Consider the following 17,332-nt stretch of genomic DNA (forward strand, 5'->3'; position numbering starts at 1 on the left):
CTGTGGGCTGAGGTACACCACTCTCCACTATCCACGCAGCTGGGGCATGCCTGACCTTCACTCATCATCAAAAAGTGAGGTCTTCCTAAAGTAGACCCTCAGACCCGAATTGGACCCCCTCCTCAAGACTCGCACACACTCTTGAGGCAGGTGTCACGGCGCACCCAAAGTGAAGCGGACAGAACTTGTCTCCCGAGCTCCCACATCTTCGGTGTACCTGGAGTGAAATCTCCAATGAATCAAGTGATACCGAAGCGTGAGTAACCAACCAATGCTGGGCTACCCGGTTTTCTAAGAATGCTATTACCCAGCCGAAAAAGAAAAAAAAAAAAAAAGCTCTAAACGTGAGATTTCAGGCAAGCAAGGGAAACCAAAAGGAGCTGAGGGAGATTGTGGGCACCCTCCAAAACTGTTAAGTCAGGGAGGGGACTGCCTATTCTACCGTTGGTTTGGCTCAGAGCCCTACACCAGGTATTAGGGCAACACCAAGAGTCACACGTGTGTCCTAGCAATGTTCCCTGAGCGGCTGGGACAATCTCCTTCCCCAACTCGAGCAAGCGGCCGTCTTTGGCCACAGCTCCAATCCCAACCCTATTCGTCCGGCAAAATCAGCTCTGACACCCTCACCCCACCTTCTGCCTGACCACCGGCCCTTCCGGGCAGCGCAGGCCTCTTTGACTAGATCTGGGGCGGGGGCGGGGGGCGGGGCTTAGAAGCCGGGAGAGAAGGGCTGATCAGAGCCCCGCCCCCGGCCCGGGACAGCCGGGTGTTCTCCCCCCGCCCCCACCACTGCCCCGCGGCCCCTGCATCCTCCCATCCCCGGAGGTGGCTGGTGCTCCGCGGTGGGAACCCGGCCCCGACCCGCAACCGGACGGACGCTCAGCCTCGAGGGCGAGGCGTTCCGGGGCCCCGCCCCTCTGACGTCAGCCTCGTGGGGCGTAGGCGGGACTGCCCGCAAGTCCGAGCTTTCAGAGGCAGAGCCGCGGAGCCGCGGCTGGAGGCGGGCAGTCTGGGTCCTGCTCCGGCTTCGGTTCAGGCCCCGGAGGATGCGGCGTTCCCAGGATGCTGCCGCACCTGGTAGTGCTACTGGCGGTGCTTCTCAGCCTGTGCCTCGGCTCCTGCGCGCACGGTAAGGATCGCGGCCAGCCCGGCGCGGCCGGGTGCTCGTCCGCACCCCACTCCGGCTCTGCGTCGCCCCTAAGTTAAAGTTGTGCGTTCCGCGGAAAACCCCGTCTGGCTGTCCTTTCGGGGAGCGGGGAGGGGGCCCGTTGTCTACCAGAAGCTCCCTGGTTCCCTCAAGCCTGAGTCTCAGGCTCCCCAATGTGGAAGTGGAAGAGCAAGAAATTGATGGGGCGGGAGTTGGATAGAGAAGTTCAGTGACACCCACCCACGCGCCCCCAGTTTATCTTCCATCCACCTCCAAGCGAGTCAGAAACTTAGTCCTGGCCTTTTGTTGTTGTTGTAGTTCAACTGGTAAGAATGCTTTCCCCTCTGGGGAATGACTTTGATCCCCCATCTGACTCCACCTTTCCCTAGCCCTCCACTAAATCTATTTCTTTCCCATGCCGTCCCCTCTCATCCCAAGTCTTGCCCCCTACTATCACCTGTTGCTCCATCCCATCGATCATCCCTGCTCCGTCTTTAGCCCCAGAATGCTCCCACTGCCACCTGCCTCCTTCTCCCTCCTCCTACCCCTTAGCTCAGTCTTCTAACCCAGGCAGCTATCCTGGAAAGTTTCTGCAAGGGAGAAGAGTAAAGCCTGGAGAGACAATGCTGGGGCAGGGAGGCAGAGAGCGGCGCCAGGGAGAACAGGGACTGAAACTGTGTCTACACCAAAATACAAAGTAAAACCTGCAGTCAGCCATTCACATGATCGAGAGCTGATTCGGGGATATGCAGCCCCAACACCACAAAGTCCCAGTGCATTTCTCACTTTCATCTAACGTTTTGAAATTGAAACATAGCCTTAAGGATCAAAGATATTGTAAGAAAGAAGGCAAGGGACAGGGGAGATGTACTTTCTAAGTGTGAATGATAATTCTAGAAGCTGTTACTAGAGAGATGGTGAGAAGTTAGAGAACAAAGGAAGCCTGAGAGAGTGGCTGGCAGATCAAGAGATATGAAGGGATGGAGGAGGAGAGAAGAGTAACAGACTGGCTAATGGCCTTGACCTACCTCATTGCACTTGATTGGCAAGACTCTTAGAGTAGGTGTATTTATTACATTTTTACAAATGAGAGATTCAGTGAGGTTAAGTAATTTGCCCAAGTCACACTAGCAAATGTTAGAGGCTCCTGAAGTTGGGGTGCCCCATGGTGAGTAGGGGGCCGGGGGGCAGGAGATGGAGTTAGACAGTGGTATTTAGTATCTTACCACAGAGCCAAGGGTGCTGGCTCTGTGTGGAAATGTGATCAGCACAGTCTAGAATCAGACCTGCTTCATTCTGTCTGTCCTCACCCAGCCTATAGCACTTCTAGATAAAGGGGAATGGAGCAAGCATTCAGCTTGGGGTTGCCCAAGAGATCTGTGAAGAGAAACAGATGCCAACAAGCAGGATATCTGTGTATCCCCAAGAACTCCAGAGAGGAGGCCCTGGGCTGGAGCCAGGGCTACGGACAGGGTGGGGACCAAGGCTGGGGATGGGGGCCAGCCTTGGGATGAGGCTGGAGCAAGGACAGGGACTAGCTCATCTGAGATGAGAGCTCATAGCAGACAGACATACCTCAGCCCATGCCTTCTCTCTGGAGATACACCAGACTCCACTTGGCTCTTCTTAGCCACAACCTCTGCTTCTGATCACAGACAGCGATCTATGGATACAACACTAGCTCTGCAATCAGACACATGTGGATTCACCCTGCCCCTTATTAGCTCCACTGGCCTTGGGCAAGTCACTCAAGCTTTTTGAGCCTCCATTTCTTCTCCAGTAAAGTTGGGGTCATAACTGCCTATCTTGTAGGGCTGGTTGTGAGAATTAACTGAAACAACATATGTAAAGTACTTAGCAGAGAGCCCAGAGTAAAGTAGTCAATAATTGGAAGCTGGTAGGATGATGGCCACCATCACCATTGTCATTGTCATTGTCATCACTGGGGGTAGGCTCTGCAAGCTCTGATACTGACACTCTTCTCGCCAGGGACAGAACTGCCTAGGCCGCCATCTGTGTGGTTTGAAGCAGAATTTTTCTCCCATATCCTCCACTGGACTCCCATCCCGAAACCATCAAACAGCACCTACTATGAAGTAGAACTTCTGAGGTACGGAAAGGGGAGGATGGAGAAAGGAGGGAGGTGGGTGCGGGGGGACGCACCCATCCCCTTCCACTTCCCTAGCATGGGAAGACATATCTGTCTCATTATTGAAGTGACACCAGGAAGGATCCTGGCATATATCCATCGGTTGACAAGGACTGATGGAGCCCCATATGTGTTGAGCAGTGTGCTGAGAGCTCTAGCATAAGAAAGCAAAAGTATTTCTTTTACCCTGAAGTTTTTCCCATTTGATTGGAAAAACAGGAATTGCATCCATAATATAATTGGAAAACAAGGAAACCCTAAGGGACTGCAAATGTAATTGGGAGAAAGCCTGAAAAATCAGGCTGTACTGCAGTGGGTAGCAAGTCTTCCTGGAGGAGTTGGGAGATGTTAGATATTCCAGTCTAAGAGAAGCTGGTACGAGGTCCCAGAACCAAGAGAGATCCTCTTGCAGATGCCCAGGACCAGAGAAAATACTTCATGGGAGCTCGCTCCCTGGGCCCCTTGCTTTCCTCTTAAAAGAGGTAGGTATAAACACAACTTTCTTTACCAGTGCCCTGCCTTGTCTCTCCCCAGGTACGGGCAAGAACTCTGGAATTCCATCCCCAGCTGCAGCCAGACCCAAGTGTCGTTCTGTGACCTCACTATGGTGACCCTGGACCTGTACCACAACAATGGCTACCGAGCCAAAGTCCGCACAGTGGATGGAAACCAGTACTCCAACTGGACCTGCACCAACACCCGCTTCTCTGTGGATGAAGGTGCTTTTCCTCCCCTGTGCCTAGAAGCTGGCTTTGGGGGTTCCTTCCTGCCAGAAACTCTGGTCTAGAATGTGCCTCTGTTCCTGTAGCTCACCATCCAGCCAGGCTTCCCAGCCGAGGACCTAGTTTGCCCAAACAACTAGTCAGGACTTTTGAGAAGATTTAGATGAAAATAGCCAAGTGGTTCAAGATTTAAAAGGAACTGGAGTTGTTTATCCTATAGAAGAGAAGTCTTGGGGTGAGTTGGAGGAGCTGAGTCACAAAGGCCAGACCTGTGTACTTGCAGGGTTCTGGAAGAGGAAGTGAATCCCTAAGCACTCAGCACAAGGCAGCAAACAGTGGACAGAACTGGATCCAGTCCTCAGTCCCTTAAGGCTGAACTCCCAGGGATCAGGTTGGGAGGCTTTGAAGCAGGGAGATGTTACTAAAGAAGGTTTGGGGGTCTCTCTCAGCAGACATAAGAGAAAAAAAGAGACTTGATGGGATTTTTCCATTCTATGAATTGGAATTGACCATGTTCTATATGTGTGTGTGGAGAGCCCGCTCTGCAAAATTCAGAGTCACAACCAATGGTCTTCAAGGTCTTTGGCTCCCAAGCGCCTGCCTGCAGGCCAGTGCCAGCTGGCTACAGAAACATTACCTAAGGAATGTGTTTCAAAATCAAAGTATCCAGGGCCCAGCTTCAAAAATTCAAGTTCACTATGTCTTGAATGGACCCAGGGCATCTGTATTTATAAGGTTCTCCCCAGGGAGTCCTTATGTGCTGCCAGGCTGGAAAATGGTGGCCCAGGTTTTAGGGTGGGTAAAGCCTGACTCTCGAGGCCAGGCATGGGTGGGACACCCTGGCCCTCCCCAGCTTGCAGGCCTCATCGTTTTGCTTCCCCACCAGTGACTCTAACGGTTGGCAGTGTGAAGCTAGAGGTGCACAATGGTGTCATCCTCGGGAAGATCCAGCCCCCCAGGCCCAGGACAGCCCCTGCAGACGACACCTATGAAAGCATCTTCCCACACTTCCGCGAATATGAGATTCAGATCCGCAAGGTGCCGGGGAACTACACGGTACAGGCCTCCCTAGGGCCACAGGACACCTGTATTTGTAACACAGTGGGCTCCCTGGGTCTCCCTGTCACCGGGGCTGGTAGCACCTTTTGTGCACCCCTGGGGAACTTGGCTGGCAGAGTAGGGAGGGAAGGCATGTGGCAGGGGGGATGCTGAGATGACCTCAGCCCTCAAACCTATGCTCTTGCATAGGCAGCAGGGAAAACATTGCCCACGAATATCAGGCACCACACAAGACATTTAATAGCTATTATTCCTGATCCCCTACAGGTGGATATTTCATTCCATTTTATAAATGGGGAAATGAGGTGCCAAGAGTTTACGTAATTGTCATGGACACCCCCCTAAGTGGGAGATCTGGAATCTGCCAGAACCATCCTCTTCCCACCATCTGATTCCAGCCCCTTCTAGAAAGATCCTCAGCATCTATGAAATGGTCCTTCTCTCTTTTTGTACAAAATCAGTCATGTTGGGATGCCTGGATGGCTCAGTTGGTTAAGCGGCTGCCTTCGGCTCAGGTCATGATTCCAGCGTCCTGGGATCGAGTCCCGCATCAGGCTCCTTGCTCCACAGGGAGCCTGCTTCTCCCTCTGCCACTCTGTCTACCTGTGCTCACTCTCTCTCTCTCTCTCTCTGACAAATAAATAAAATAAAATCTTAAAAAAAAAATCAGTCATGTTAATCAGAGATCCTGGGCTGTGTTGATAAGAGCGGGTTGGTCATGTCAGGGAAAGGACACCAAAGGGGGTGTCCTGGAGCATCTCTGACAGGTCCCCTGCCCTTAGCTACCATGGTCCATGAATCAAGGGTATTTTGTTTATTGCTATGTTGTTTTTGTTTCAGTTCACAAAGGTGAAGGTGAAACATGAAAACTTCAGCCTCTCACCTCCTGGAGAACTGGGAGAGTTCTGTGTCAAGGTGAAGCCATCTCTGAGCTCCCGACTGAACAAGGGGCTATGGTCCAAGGAGGAGTGCATCGTGCTCACCCGGCAGTGTGAGTCTGTGGTCGGGCCTGCTGTCTGGGGCAGGGAGGGGAGGCACGAAGGGCCTCACATGATCTGAAAAGCATCAGTTGAGGGCCACCCATGCCAGGGGCACTCTCCTGCACAACCCTATGAGAAAGCACCTATTATCCCCATTTCAGAGATGTGAGAACTGAGGCTCCGTGGGTCCAAACAACTTTCTAGAGCATGGCAACAGAGCCAGGTCTCCTGATTCTGCTGGAGATGATGTTCTGCTTGAGTATGCTGTGCTTCCCAAGAGCCCCCCACCCCCACCCCCTGTCCAGACCTGCTCTGTCAGCTGTAGTAGTTCCTGTTTGTCACATCCCTCTGCTGTCCTTTCTTGGGACTGGGCACAGATAGCCTTCTCCTTATCCCCCCTCATCATTGGAACTGAGCTGACCCCTGCCAGAGGTGCTAAAGCCAGGCTCTCCACAGGTGCTGAGATAGGGGAGGGGGAGGGACAGGGGAGGAGAGAGGACCTGGGGTGTGAAAGCCATGGTCCTGTCCCTGAAGATCTTACAGTCTGGCTGGGGAGACAGGGCATGCCCAGCGGAAGCTGAAAATAGCAACTCAAGGAAGCATATGCCCGACCAGTCATGCCAGGCCAGTGTGGGCAAGGCCCAGCAAAGACCAGAGTGACTCTCTGTATTTCTACCATGCATTTCAAGTCACAAAGGACACTCACAAGTTCATTGTCATTTAGCCTCACTCTCACATAAGCGGAGTTAAGGCATCATCCCTGTGTCAGGCAGCCTTAAGAACTTTTTTAACATTCACTCACTGGTAGAGGAAAAAGTTTTGTGTCTAGGTCTGGCTTCAGATCTCATCTTTACCACTACGTGGTGAGTGACCTTGGGTAAGTGACTTAAACTCTCTGGGTTCCAGATCCTATTTTGTATGGGGACGGTAACAGTATTCATTTCCTAAGGTTGTTATAGGGATCAGGTGACATAAGTTAAGCGAGGTGATGGATGATCAGTGCTGTGTACTTCACTATCGTGTGGTAGGCACTATTATCGTTCCCATTTTATAGACGGGAAAACTGAGGCTCAGAGAGGCTGAGTCAGTGGTGGAGCTGGGATTGGAGCCAGGCCTCCATTCTTACCTGCTGTCCATGCCGCCCCCCGACCCATTCCACATGCCGTGGTGTGAACTGTGTGCAGGGCTAGAAGCACAGTCAGTGTGTCTAGTGAGGAAATCCCTTCAGAACAGAGGTTGGAAGGCCAGGCAGGGATTTCCAAGGATCCAGAAGCATCTGGTTGTGGCCTAGGAGAGATCACCTGGGCCACGGACTGAGTGGCTCCTGAGAGTAGCCAGGGACTCCCAGGAGCCAGGCCACAGACACACCCCTCTGGGTCTGCAGATTTCACCGTGACCAACCTCAGCATCTTCTTCACCTTCGTCCCGCTGCTGTGTGGAACCCTGGCCTACTGCCTGGCCCTCCATCTGTACGTGCGGCGCCGGAGGAAGCTGCCCACCGTCCTGGTGAGTCTTGGGGCGGCCGCTGGCCCATCCCTCGTAGCCATGCCAGGAGTCCAGCAGACGGGGGGCTCCCTCCCAGACAGTCCCTTCCCTCAGCCCTGACAGTAACAGGAGGCCCCTTCAGCGAGGACCATGGGGACAGAGGGAAGGCTTAAATGCAAAGCCCAGTGCTAAGAACACTGCCTTCTAAGAGGCCCCCAATAAGGCACATACTGAGTAGTCCCAACCCCCTACATGTCATTTTGTAATTATTTACTAACAACAGGCCATGGGCCCACCCCTGTGCATTCCTACCTCTGAGGCAGGTGGGGTTATTAGCCTCATTCTGCAAGGAAGGAAACTGAGGCATGGAGCGATTGTTACAGGCACGGGAGCCATAGAGTCAGGAAAACTCAGGAAGAGCCCATTCTTTCCCACACCTACCAGCTGGTGAGGATTTGCACACCAGAAGAGGAAGAACACGGGACTGGAAGCCCAGCCCTGGGCTGCTGAGAGTGGCAGAAAGCGGAGTGGGGGGTACTGCCAAGGAACTGGGGTCGTGGAGGTGGCCAGGCTCTCCGCTCCCCTCCCAGAGCACTTCCTCTTGCCACACAGTGCCTGCAGCTGCTGCACTTGGGCTAAGCCAGCCCCCAGAATGCAGCTCACAGCATGCAGCAGCAGTTCCAAACCTCCGCCTGTCCCGACTGGGACTCAAGTCGCTCCAAAGGCTGCCGCCTCATCCCCACAGCGGGCATCACTGTGAGGGCCACAGGCTCTGCTGGGAAGGACCGGCTCCATCAGGGAGGCAGGGGGCCCCAGGAAAGGCCACAGCTGGGAGGGCACTCCCCACTCTGAGGGATCCCAGGATTTCTAGGAAAAATAAGGAGACAAAGACCCTCTGGAATTATGTTGAGTAAGAACTCTGAGAAGTGGGAATGTGGGCCTAATTAGGGTCTTTATCCAGGCAGCAAAGGAATATGTTCCTAGCTCCAGTGCCCTGGATAGAGTGGTAGAATGAGGAGACTGGGAACAGGCAGCCCCTACAGCCTTACAGGATTAAAATGTGCCTAACTGAAGTATCTAATTCATTGTCCCTTCTCTGTGCTCCCTGGAGATTCCGATCCACAGACATGGATGCATGGGCCATGCATTGGCTTAAAAGAGCCCTGAGTCTGTTCTATATGCAAGGCCTGGAGTCGGTACAGGGCCTGCCCTCAGGGAGGGATGAGAAAGCAAAGGGGTGGGGGAGGGGTGGTCCTGGCAACTGGAGCAGGGATTCCTCGCTGGGCAGCTGGAAGAGCATCTAGGATGAGATCATTGAAGTGGCCATTGAGCTACAGTTACTGAGCGCCAAGGACAGGCCAGATGTGGTCCAGGGAGAAGCTATTTCTTGTGACCCCTGGTCCCCAAGGGGCCTGATTACAGCCCAGTAGGGCAGCCAGCATGGAGTCTATTACTTCTAATGCAAGCCCAGGAAAGAGGCACAGGTACAAAATGCCAAAGGAGACCAGCCTCTGGGTGTTTGTCCCTCTGTGCCATTTGGATCACAGAAGTGAGCTCTCCTGGAGAATGTTTTCCTCCTCAAGACAAATGCAGCCCTGCTGCCTTCATCTAGTGCTGGCCGTCATTGCTAACTTCATGAACAACTTCGAGTGCACAGAGTACTTTCACTCTCATATGCTTATTCCCAGCCATGAGCTGTTTGGATCTGATCTTTGGCCAGACAGGGATTTCAGATCAGGACAGTGGACTACAAATTACAGGTTTGCTCTTTGCTGCTGTGACCTTGTGTGAGTCATCTCACTCCTCTGAGGTTCGAATCTCTCCTTAGAGATCGAAGAGTCAAATTCAGTTCACCCAATACTGACCGAGTGCTTTCTCTGCACCAGGCACTATTCTAAGCGCTTGCCACGCATTAACTACAACATGAGGAGGCAGGTACCGTCACTATTTCTGTTTTATAGGTGAGGAACTAAAGCACAGCGAGGGCAAATAATTCAGCCAAGGCAACACAGTTGATGCAAGACAGAGCTGGGATTTGAACCATGCAGTCTGATATCCTTAATCATCAACCTGTGTGATGTTCATAGGAACTCAACCAATAAGAGTTGCATTTGAGTACAAACTTACAAAGGAAATGAGGATAGGTGTGTCTCAGTGAGTTAGTAAGTCAGTCAACAAACCTTATGAGAGCCAGCTTAGTTTAAGCTCCAGGAACAGAGTGGCAGACAAAACTAGACAGCTCCTTTCCTCCAAGAGCCTATATGCTGCTGGGTGTGAGGGGGAAATGTAGCTAGACAGCAGGTTGTGATGGGAGACCAAAAATAAATTTTAAAAGAATTTCAGGAACCAAGTGCTAGGAAGAAGTAAACTAGGTGAATGTCGAGCATGTCGGAGCACTGCTTTAGCCAGGATGATCAGGATGACCTCTCTGGGGAGGAACATCTGAGCTGAGACTCAACTGATAGGACGACACAGCCAGAAAGTGCTGAGAGAAGAGTTCCTGCCACAGGGCATAGCATGTGCAAAGGCCCTGAGAGCACTGAGCTGAGGCATTCCAGAGCAGAGAGAACCCCAGTGTGGCTGAGATGGAACAGCAAGGGGGAGAGGGATTAAGTGACTTACCCTGTAACTCCGGGCAGGTTGTGAGGAACAGGTCCTCCCCCACTGCTAATTCTGTGCTCATTACATTGCCCCGTGTGGCAGCCACCCTATCTTTGTGCAAGTCACAACTTGGTGGGTGGAGAACTTAATTTGGTGTCTCACATCCAGCGTTTTAAAAAAATGAAATGGATAAGTGAGGATAATGGAGGAGATGGGATAGGACAGGGTAGGACAGACTAGAACAGGAGTAGAACAGAAGAGAGTAGTAGTCTAAGTCACAGTACCCAGGTAGTAATGAGAAGTATTTTGTGAAACTGCTTTCAATTTGTGGGTTATCTATAAACCGGCTATTATGTAACACATTTCTTATTTGGGATCAGTTTAAAAAAAAAAAAAGTTTGAAACACACTTCTAAATCTATCTAGATGAGTCTGGCTTGCTCTCAGGTTTGGAAAGGACTGCTGCTGGGGCTGAGAACATTCTCCGTTCCTGGGCCGGTTCCCGTTCTGCTTGCCATTCCACCTGGGCTGCAAGCACACAGGCCTGAGCCAGACTGAGAATCACACTCAGAGGAAAGGTAGATTCTGAAGTGAAATAAAAAGTGCAAGTGGCTCCATGGGCCTCTCGGTTAGAGCAGAACCTTCTCGAGCCCGCCTCCTGGCCCCTGGAGTGGGTTCCCACAGGTAACCCTCGCTTCTCTCACTCTGCCCTGTCCTGTCCAGGTCTTTGAGAAGCCCCAGCCCTCCAGCTTCATCAGCCAGCTTCCCTACCCTGAGCTTCAGGACGCCATCAATCCCCTGGACGAGGAGGCCTTCCCCAAAGTGTCCCCAGAGCTGAAGAACTCGGAACTGCACGGCAGCACGGACAGTGGCTTTGGCAGTGGCAAGCCATCCCTGCAGAATGAAGAACCCCAGTTCCTCCTCCCTTCCTCCCACCCCCAAGCTGGAGGGACCATAAGCAAGGGGGCGCCCCCAGAGCTGGAGAACAGCAGTGGCGGCAGCAGCAGCAGCACGGACAGCGGGATCTGCTTGCAGGAGCCCAGCCTGAGTCCTGGCACTCGCCCCAGCTGGGAGCAGCAGGTGGGGGACAGCAGCGAGGGCCAAGATGACAGTGGCATTGGCCTCATCCAGAACTCTGAGGGGCAGCCTGGAGATGGGCAGGGTGGCTCCAACAATCCCCTTGGGCCTGAGGGGCCTGGAGAAGAAGACCCAGCCTCAGTGGCTTTCCGGGGCTATCTAAAGCAGACCAGATGCACAGAGGAGAAAGCAGCCAAGACAGGCTGCCTGGAGGAAGAGTCCTCCTCAACAGACAGCCTTGGCCCCAGGCTCAGGACATGCCTGGATGCCGAGGCAGGCTGGCCTCCACCAGTGCTGGCCAAGGGCTATTTGAAACAGGACCCAGGAATGACTGTCACTCCCTCAGGGACCTCAACTGGACAGTGGGACCACCCAACTGAGCAGTGGTCACTCCTGGGCATGACCAGCTGTGCTGACCTAGGAGCATCTGACTGGACCTTGGCCCATGATCTTGCCCATCTGGATAGTGTGGCAGCCCCAGTCGGTCTCCTGGGCAGCTTTGACTCAAACCTGGTCACCCTGCCACTGATCTCCAGCCTCCACTCCAGTGAGTGACTCAGGCTAAGGGACTGCTTTTGATTTCAGCCGAGGGCCCCCGAGGGTCAGATGCAGGAGGCCAATGCGGGCACTCTTCTGCAAGCCCGGGGTGGGGGGACCAGCCCTCGCCAGGCCCAGCAGGGCTGGCGAAAGGGCCCAGGGCAGAGAGAGACTCTCTTGCCAAACTCCTGCAGGCTGTATGGGTGACGTTGGTGCATGCTGCAGGAGGGCTCCAAAGACTCTGGCAGAGCCTGGAAGGGCAGGGCGGAAATCTCCCCGCTCATTGGTGCTCTTCCTGAACTGTGACAGAGTATTTGCTGAAGTGAGTCACAGGGTTTTCTGGAATTGTGGGGAGGCTCAAGTTGAAGTCAGTTCGGACTCAAGCCTGGCTTCAGAACAGCCAAGGGCCAGGGCTGGAATGTGGGCGCTTCCCTGCAGGGGTCATTTCTAGGAGGACAAAGAAGGAGCAGAGACCAAGTCTGATCTCTGGATGGTCCGAGCTGGTCAGCCTGGGATGATCACATGGAGAAGCTTCCCAGCTGGCAGCCCCCCCAGGCAGGGGGCTTGTCATGGAAGATCTTAGGATGTATCTGTCCTGGTCAGTCAGTCAGTCTGCCAACCCCAATTATGGAGCCACCGGGGATGGGGGGATGAAGCCCCTGAGGCCAAGCCACTCACTCCCTCCACCCTGATGCCCCCACCATCCTGCTGATGGTACCAGAGAAATCATGGCTCTTTGTATTGGGCTAAACTCAACCCTTCAGGTGGTCTCGGCATGGGCAACAGCTCACCCACCCCAGAGGGTCAGGGTTGGAACCTGTGCTTGTGTTTACTGGAGGCATTGAGCTACAGACGCACAGGACACAGCACTGGGCTCCGACCCCTGCTCTCTCAGCATCCAGCTGTGTGAGCTTGGGCCAGCCCCTTCTCAGAGGCCCTCTTAACCTCTGATAACACGTGTGGAATAATGACTCAGTGTCCAGTCGGCTCTCCATGCTGGATGGTAACCAAGCTGGCATCAGGCCTGATGTATCCAGCCTGGTGTGACCCCGGGCTGGGAGGAAGTGGACCGCAGAACCCATATGTGCACACAGCGGCTTTGTTCACATGCTGGGGGTTAACAGATTTAGCAGAAGTCCATGCTAAGAGGACCACCTGGCCCTGGGCCCGTGAAGGGGACAGATATGGGCTCTGCCTCCCCACAGTCCGGGTTGGGTTCTATCTTAAAAGCCAGTTTACAGTGCCTGGGCAAGAAAGCTCGGGGGGAGCGAGTGACAGCCTGGGGTCTGTCTGCCCCCCCCAACCTGGGTCACCCCTCAGCCCTGCACTTTTCTGTGGCATTCTGAGAAGGGACACTCTAGCTCAGGGAATCCACCCAGACGCACCCCTGACTCCCCCACCACATCATACCCAGAGGCTCTGATGTGCCCCTCTGATAACTGAACTCCCTCTCAAAACTTGAGCTTGAGGGAGAGTTCCTCAGGGTTCTCTTGAAAGGTTTATTTATTTTGTTCACATATTTATTGAAGCAGCAGCATGGTCCAGTGCAAGGATTCTGGGTATCTCAAGAACCTGGAGGTTCTCGTTCTGACTCCACGGTTTCCAGCGTCTCCTCATCTGTAAACTGAAGAGCATCGGTTTCTTCATCTGTAAAACTAGAAAGCCACACCTGACGTGTGCAACGGACACGGGTGCGGGGCTCACCGAGGTGGTGGGTGTGAATGTGCCTTGCAAGACAGGCTCTGTAAATCAGCCATGTATGTTTTTTACTTCAATAAATTGTCAGGACCTCAGGAATCCTGTGAAACCAGTCAACTTTCTGATGACACGGTGGCTGGTGGAAGCCTCAAGTTGTTGATAACTGGGGTTGATAACTGGGGTTGATAACGAGTTAGATGTGTCATGTCGCTTTAGCAGGAACAAAGACTCAGCTCCAGTCAGAATGACACAGGTAGGCGTTCTCACACTAACCTGAAGTATGGAAGGGACTGGAAGTTTCTTTCTGAAGGCTGAAAAGGAAATGCAGAACATAGTGTTTTGAGTGCGGCATCTGACCCGTTGGAAAAGAGATCAGACCTGCCTGGAGCCTCACCACCTGCTCCCCTCGACGTGGAGGGGTGTCACGGGGTGCTTCTCATAAGTGCGGAAACCATCTGCATTTGCTTCTGAGAGCAAGCCTGCTCCTTCCACGAAAAGCCACACGTGGGTTTGAGTCTCTCCCCAAGCTCAGCCCTCTGAATGAAGCACACTCAGGGCCCCAGCCAGAGTCTCCAGTGCACTTTGCCCTTTGTCCCATCCTGGATCCTCAAGGAGGTGGACCTCAAGGGGACACCTCACCCCTGTTCCTCTGTGTCACCTCCAATACCACTTCCTGCCATTTTGCGCTGAGGAAATACAGTTCTGGGAAGTGCCAATCCTGGCATCACCAGAGATCTTGGCTAACCACACCATTTGGAAATGCTCAGACGTTTGCCGTGGAGGCTTCCCTGCCCTGTCCTGTTGGTAAGAGCTTTAGGGTCTCCTGGCATCGGGTGTGGCAGATGGCCTCTGCCCCCAGGAAGAGGCCCGTGAGGCACGTTGGATGGAGAGCAACGGAGAGGTGAATACGAAGATGGAGAGAATAAGAGGAATCAGCAACCAGTTGGGCAGAAAGAGACCAAGTGCAGAGCAGCTGGGAGAACCGAGTCCAAGGATGTGGGCTCTGCCGCAGGCCTTGGCGGCTTCCCTCGGGAAGCATGAACAGGAGTTCGCATTGCGTCTCCTGCCCAGCCCAGCCGACGCTTGTGGGGGAAACGGAGTCCTTCCTGCAGCTGGCGCTGAGACACTCATGGGCTTCTCCAGAATTGGATTCAAGTCCCTCACAGAAGGCGATTTGTTCTTCAACTGAGTAAGCTCCTTTGAGGGCTTTTCCAGGCTGAGGAATGTGTGATTCTGGGTTTCTATGAGCTAACGGAACTTCCTCTTAGTAAGGAGAGGGGAAATGGACCAACGCTGACTGAAGAGGAAATTTCTATTGAACTGTGTTTTCCTGGCTTTCTAAATAGCTATATCAAAGAGCCTGCCTTGTCTTCCCCGAAGATCTCTACCCCCACCCCACCCCCCTGGGAGGTACACAACATACCATCCCAGAATACACACAGTGGCGGGGTGGGGAGACACACCCCCATGGCACACACTGCCCTGCTGGATGGGAGCTCTCACAGCCCCGCGTGGGGATGGCAGAGACGGGCGCTGTGGGCCGTGGCCACCTGGGACAGCACGCTGGTGGCCGTAAGAGGCAGGCTCAGGCAGTGAGGGCCGACTCTATGTAGCCCCAACCTAGAGGACACCAGGTAGTGGGAGGCGTGACTCATCCATTTCCTGTAGTGCTCGTGGGTTTCAAGGTTACTTGGAAAGCACATCCACAATTTGAAATTAAATGCATATTTATTAATGATTCACAGCACTTTTCCTCACTATCAGTTTGATCTTAAATTCACCTAGCTCCTGTAAACATTCGACCCAGAGCAGGGTGGGGGGTAGGGGGAGTAGAGCCAATAAACACCCTGACAAGGAAGGGTTGGGTTGGGTGGAATTAGTGTTTTAAAAAGTCTGTGAGGTGTGTAAACCTGGAGATTCACAGACCTGTACCCCTGGGGATAAAAATATATGTTTATAAAAAATAAAAATAAAAAAAATAAAAAGATAAAAAGATAACCATGGCCAAATCATAAGGCATGAGTCAGAAGGGACAAGGCAGGACGTAGGGAGACCTGGTTGGAGGCGCATGTAGTCAACCTTAAATTTCTTCAAGAAACATTTTTAAGCACCTACTGCATGCTGGACATGGTGCTCAGCCAGCCGTGGGTCCAGATGGAACAAAAGAGGTGCAGCTTCATGGAGGGAGCCATTTGGCTATGAAGATAAACATCAAGCTAACAGACTAGCAGACACATCATTATAATCAGTGGTGAGTACCATGAAAGGAACTCAAATGGGAAAATAAGGAACGGAGACTAGAGGCAAAGAAGCTGAAGAGGAAGTGGTCTTAGTTTGCTTGGGCTGCCATAACAAAATACCATCAACAAGAGACACTTCTCATCATTCTGGAGGCTGCAAGTCCAAGATCAAGGTGCCAGCCAATTTGATTCTTGGTGAGGGCTCGCTTTCTGGCTTGCAGAAGGCCCCCTTCTCCTTTGTCCTCATGGGAGAAAGAAGGGAGAGGGGAGAGGGGGAGAAAAGAAGAGGAGGAGGAGAGAGAGAGAAAGAGCTCCAGCTAGGCAAGCACCCTGGTCTCTCTTCTTTTTTTTTTTTTTTTTAATTATTTATTTACTTATTTGAGAGAGAGAAAGAGCACGCCCTTGAGCAGGGGACGGTGAAGGGGAAGAGAGAGAATCGCCAAGCAGATTCCCCACCAAGTGAGACCTGATGCAAGGCTTGATCCCAGGACCCCAAGAACATGACCTGAGCTGAGACCAAGAGCTGGCCGCCCAACCAACTGAGCCACCCAGACACCCCTGTCATCTTCTTCTTATAGGGACACTCATCCCATCATGGGGACCTGGCCCTCATGACCTCATCTAACCTCTAATAGCCTCCCAAAGGCCCCACCTCCTGATAATATCACATTAGGAGTCCAGGCTTCCACATACGGATTTGGAAGGGACACATTCAGTCCACAAGGGGCTCACACAGTAATCTGATCCAATGACAATATTGATCAGGGACAGCAGGAATGGAGACCAGGTGACAGATTCAAAAGACATTCTGCAGAGAGCGCTGGCAAGACTCAATGGCAGGCTTCGGGGAGAGAGGCACTGATCCCACACCAGCGTGGAGGAGGAGGAGGAGAGTGAAATATGCACGAGGAAAGGAGACTTGGAGAGGGAAGGTGGGGAATTCTGGCTTCCTATGACAAGTCACCCAAGGAAAAAGTCCTCCAGCATTGGTGAGGCAGGCTTGGCAATAGGGGAGGACTCAGAGCTGAGGGTTCGGATATACTCTGTGTGCCCCCACCAGATGGGAGAGCCCACACCTGGGTAAGGAAATGAGGACATGGATCTGGCAGTGGCCACTCTCCCTGCTGCCCGCCTGCAGTGAGAATACTCAGCTGTTGACCTGCCTAGAGGAAAAGCAGGTTACCATCCCTGTAGAGTGACTGGAGCCATGCCTGTGCTCGGCACCCATCCTGCAGACTCCAGCCAGGAGCCTCATTCATGCTGCAACCCACCACAAAGGTGCAGCTGCTTCGTACAGGGTGTAAGCTCCCAAGGGGAGGGCAAGGGTGCCTGGAGCAGACTGGCACATGATTGGCAAAGGTCTGGGTATAGGGTGCCACACCCATACCCCTCTACCTACACAGGGAAGGAGTAGTTGATGGAGGTCAGGGCCTCGTGATGGCCCTGGAGAGAAGAGAAACATTCCTGAGGATCCTGCTGCCTGGTCACCATGATGCTGGCAGTATTCCTTACCCTCCACTGCCTGACATTCCCATCTACCTGTCCCTAAGGGCATTTCTCAAAGGACCACCTGCATCAGAGTCATCTGAGGGGTGCTTCTTTTCCTGAGCATCTCCCAAAGGCCAGGAAGCTCTGGAT

The 17,332-nt window shown here is 53.0% G+C and overlaps 1 protein-coding gene across 2 annotated transcripts; it reads left to right on the forward strand.

Moving 5' to 3' along the window:
• Nucleotides 1-861: 861 nt before the first annotated feature.
• IL10RA (interleukin 10 receptor subunit alpha) lies at nt 862-13,566 on the forward strand. Of its 2 annotated transcripts, none has more exons than XM_047690956.1 (7): nt 862-1,129; nt 3,143-3,257; nt 3,831-4,015; nt 4,905-5,074; nt 5,918-6,068; nt 7,442-7,563; nt 10,866-13,566. In XM_047690956.1, the coding sequence occupies exons 1-7, from the start codon at nt 1,063-1,065 to the stop codon at nt 11,772-11,774; spliced, it is 1,719 nt and encodes a 572-aa protein (XP_047546912.1). In that variant the 5' UTR covers nt 862-1,062; the 3' UTR covers nt 11,775-13,566. The 2 variants fall into 2 exon arrangements, with proteins under 2 accessions (XP_047546912.1, XP_047546911.1); XM_047690955.1 differs by having other exon boundaries at nt 864-1,129; nt 3,137-3,257.
• Nucleotides 13,567-17,332: the final 3,766 nt, after the last annotated feature.

The sequence above is a fragment of the Lutra lutra genome, chromosome 10 (assembly GCF_902655055.1).
Source record: "Lutra lutra chromosome 10, mLutLut1.2, whole genome shotgun sequence".
NCBI classification, from domain to species: domain Eukaryota; kingdom Metazoa; phylum Chordata; class Mammalia; order Carnivora; family Mustelidae; genus Lutra; species Lutra lutra.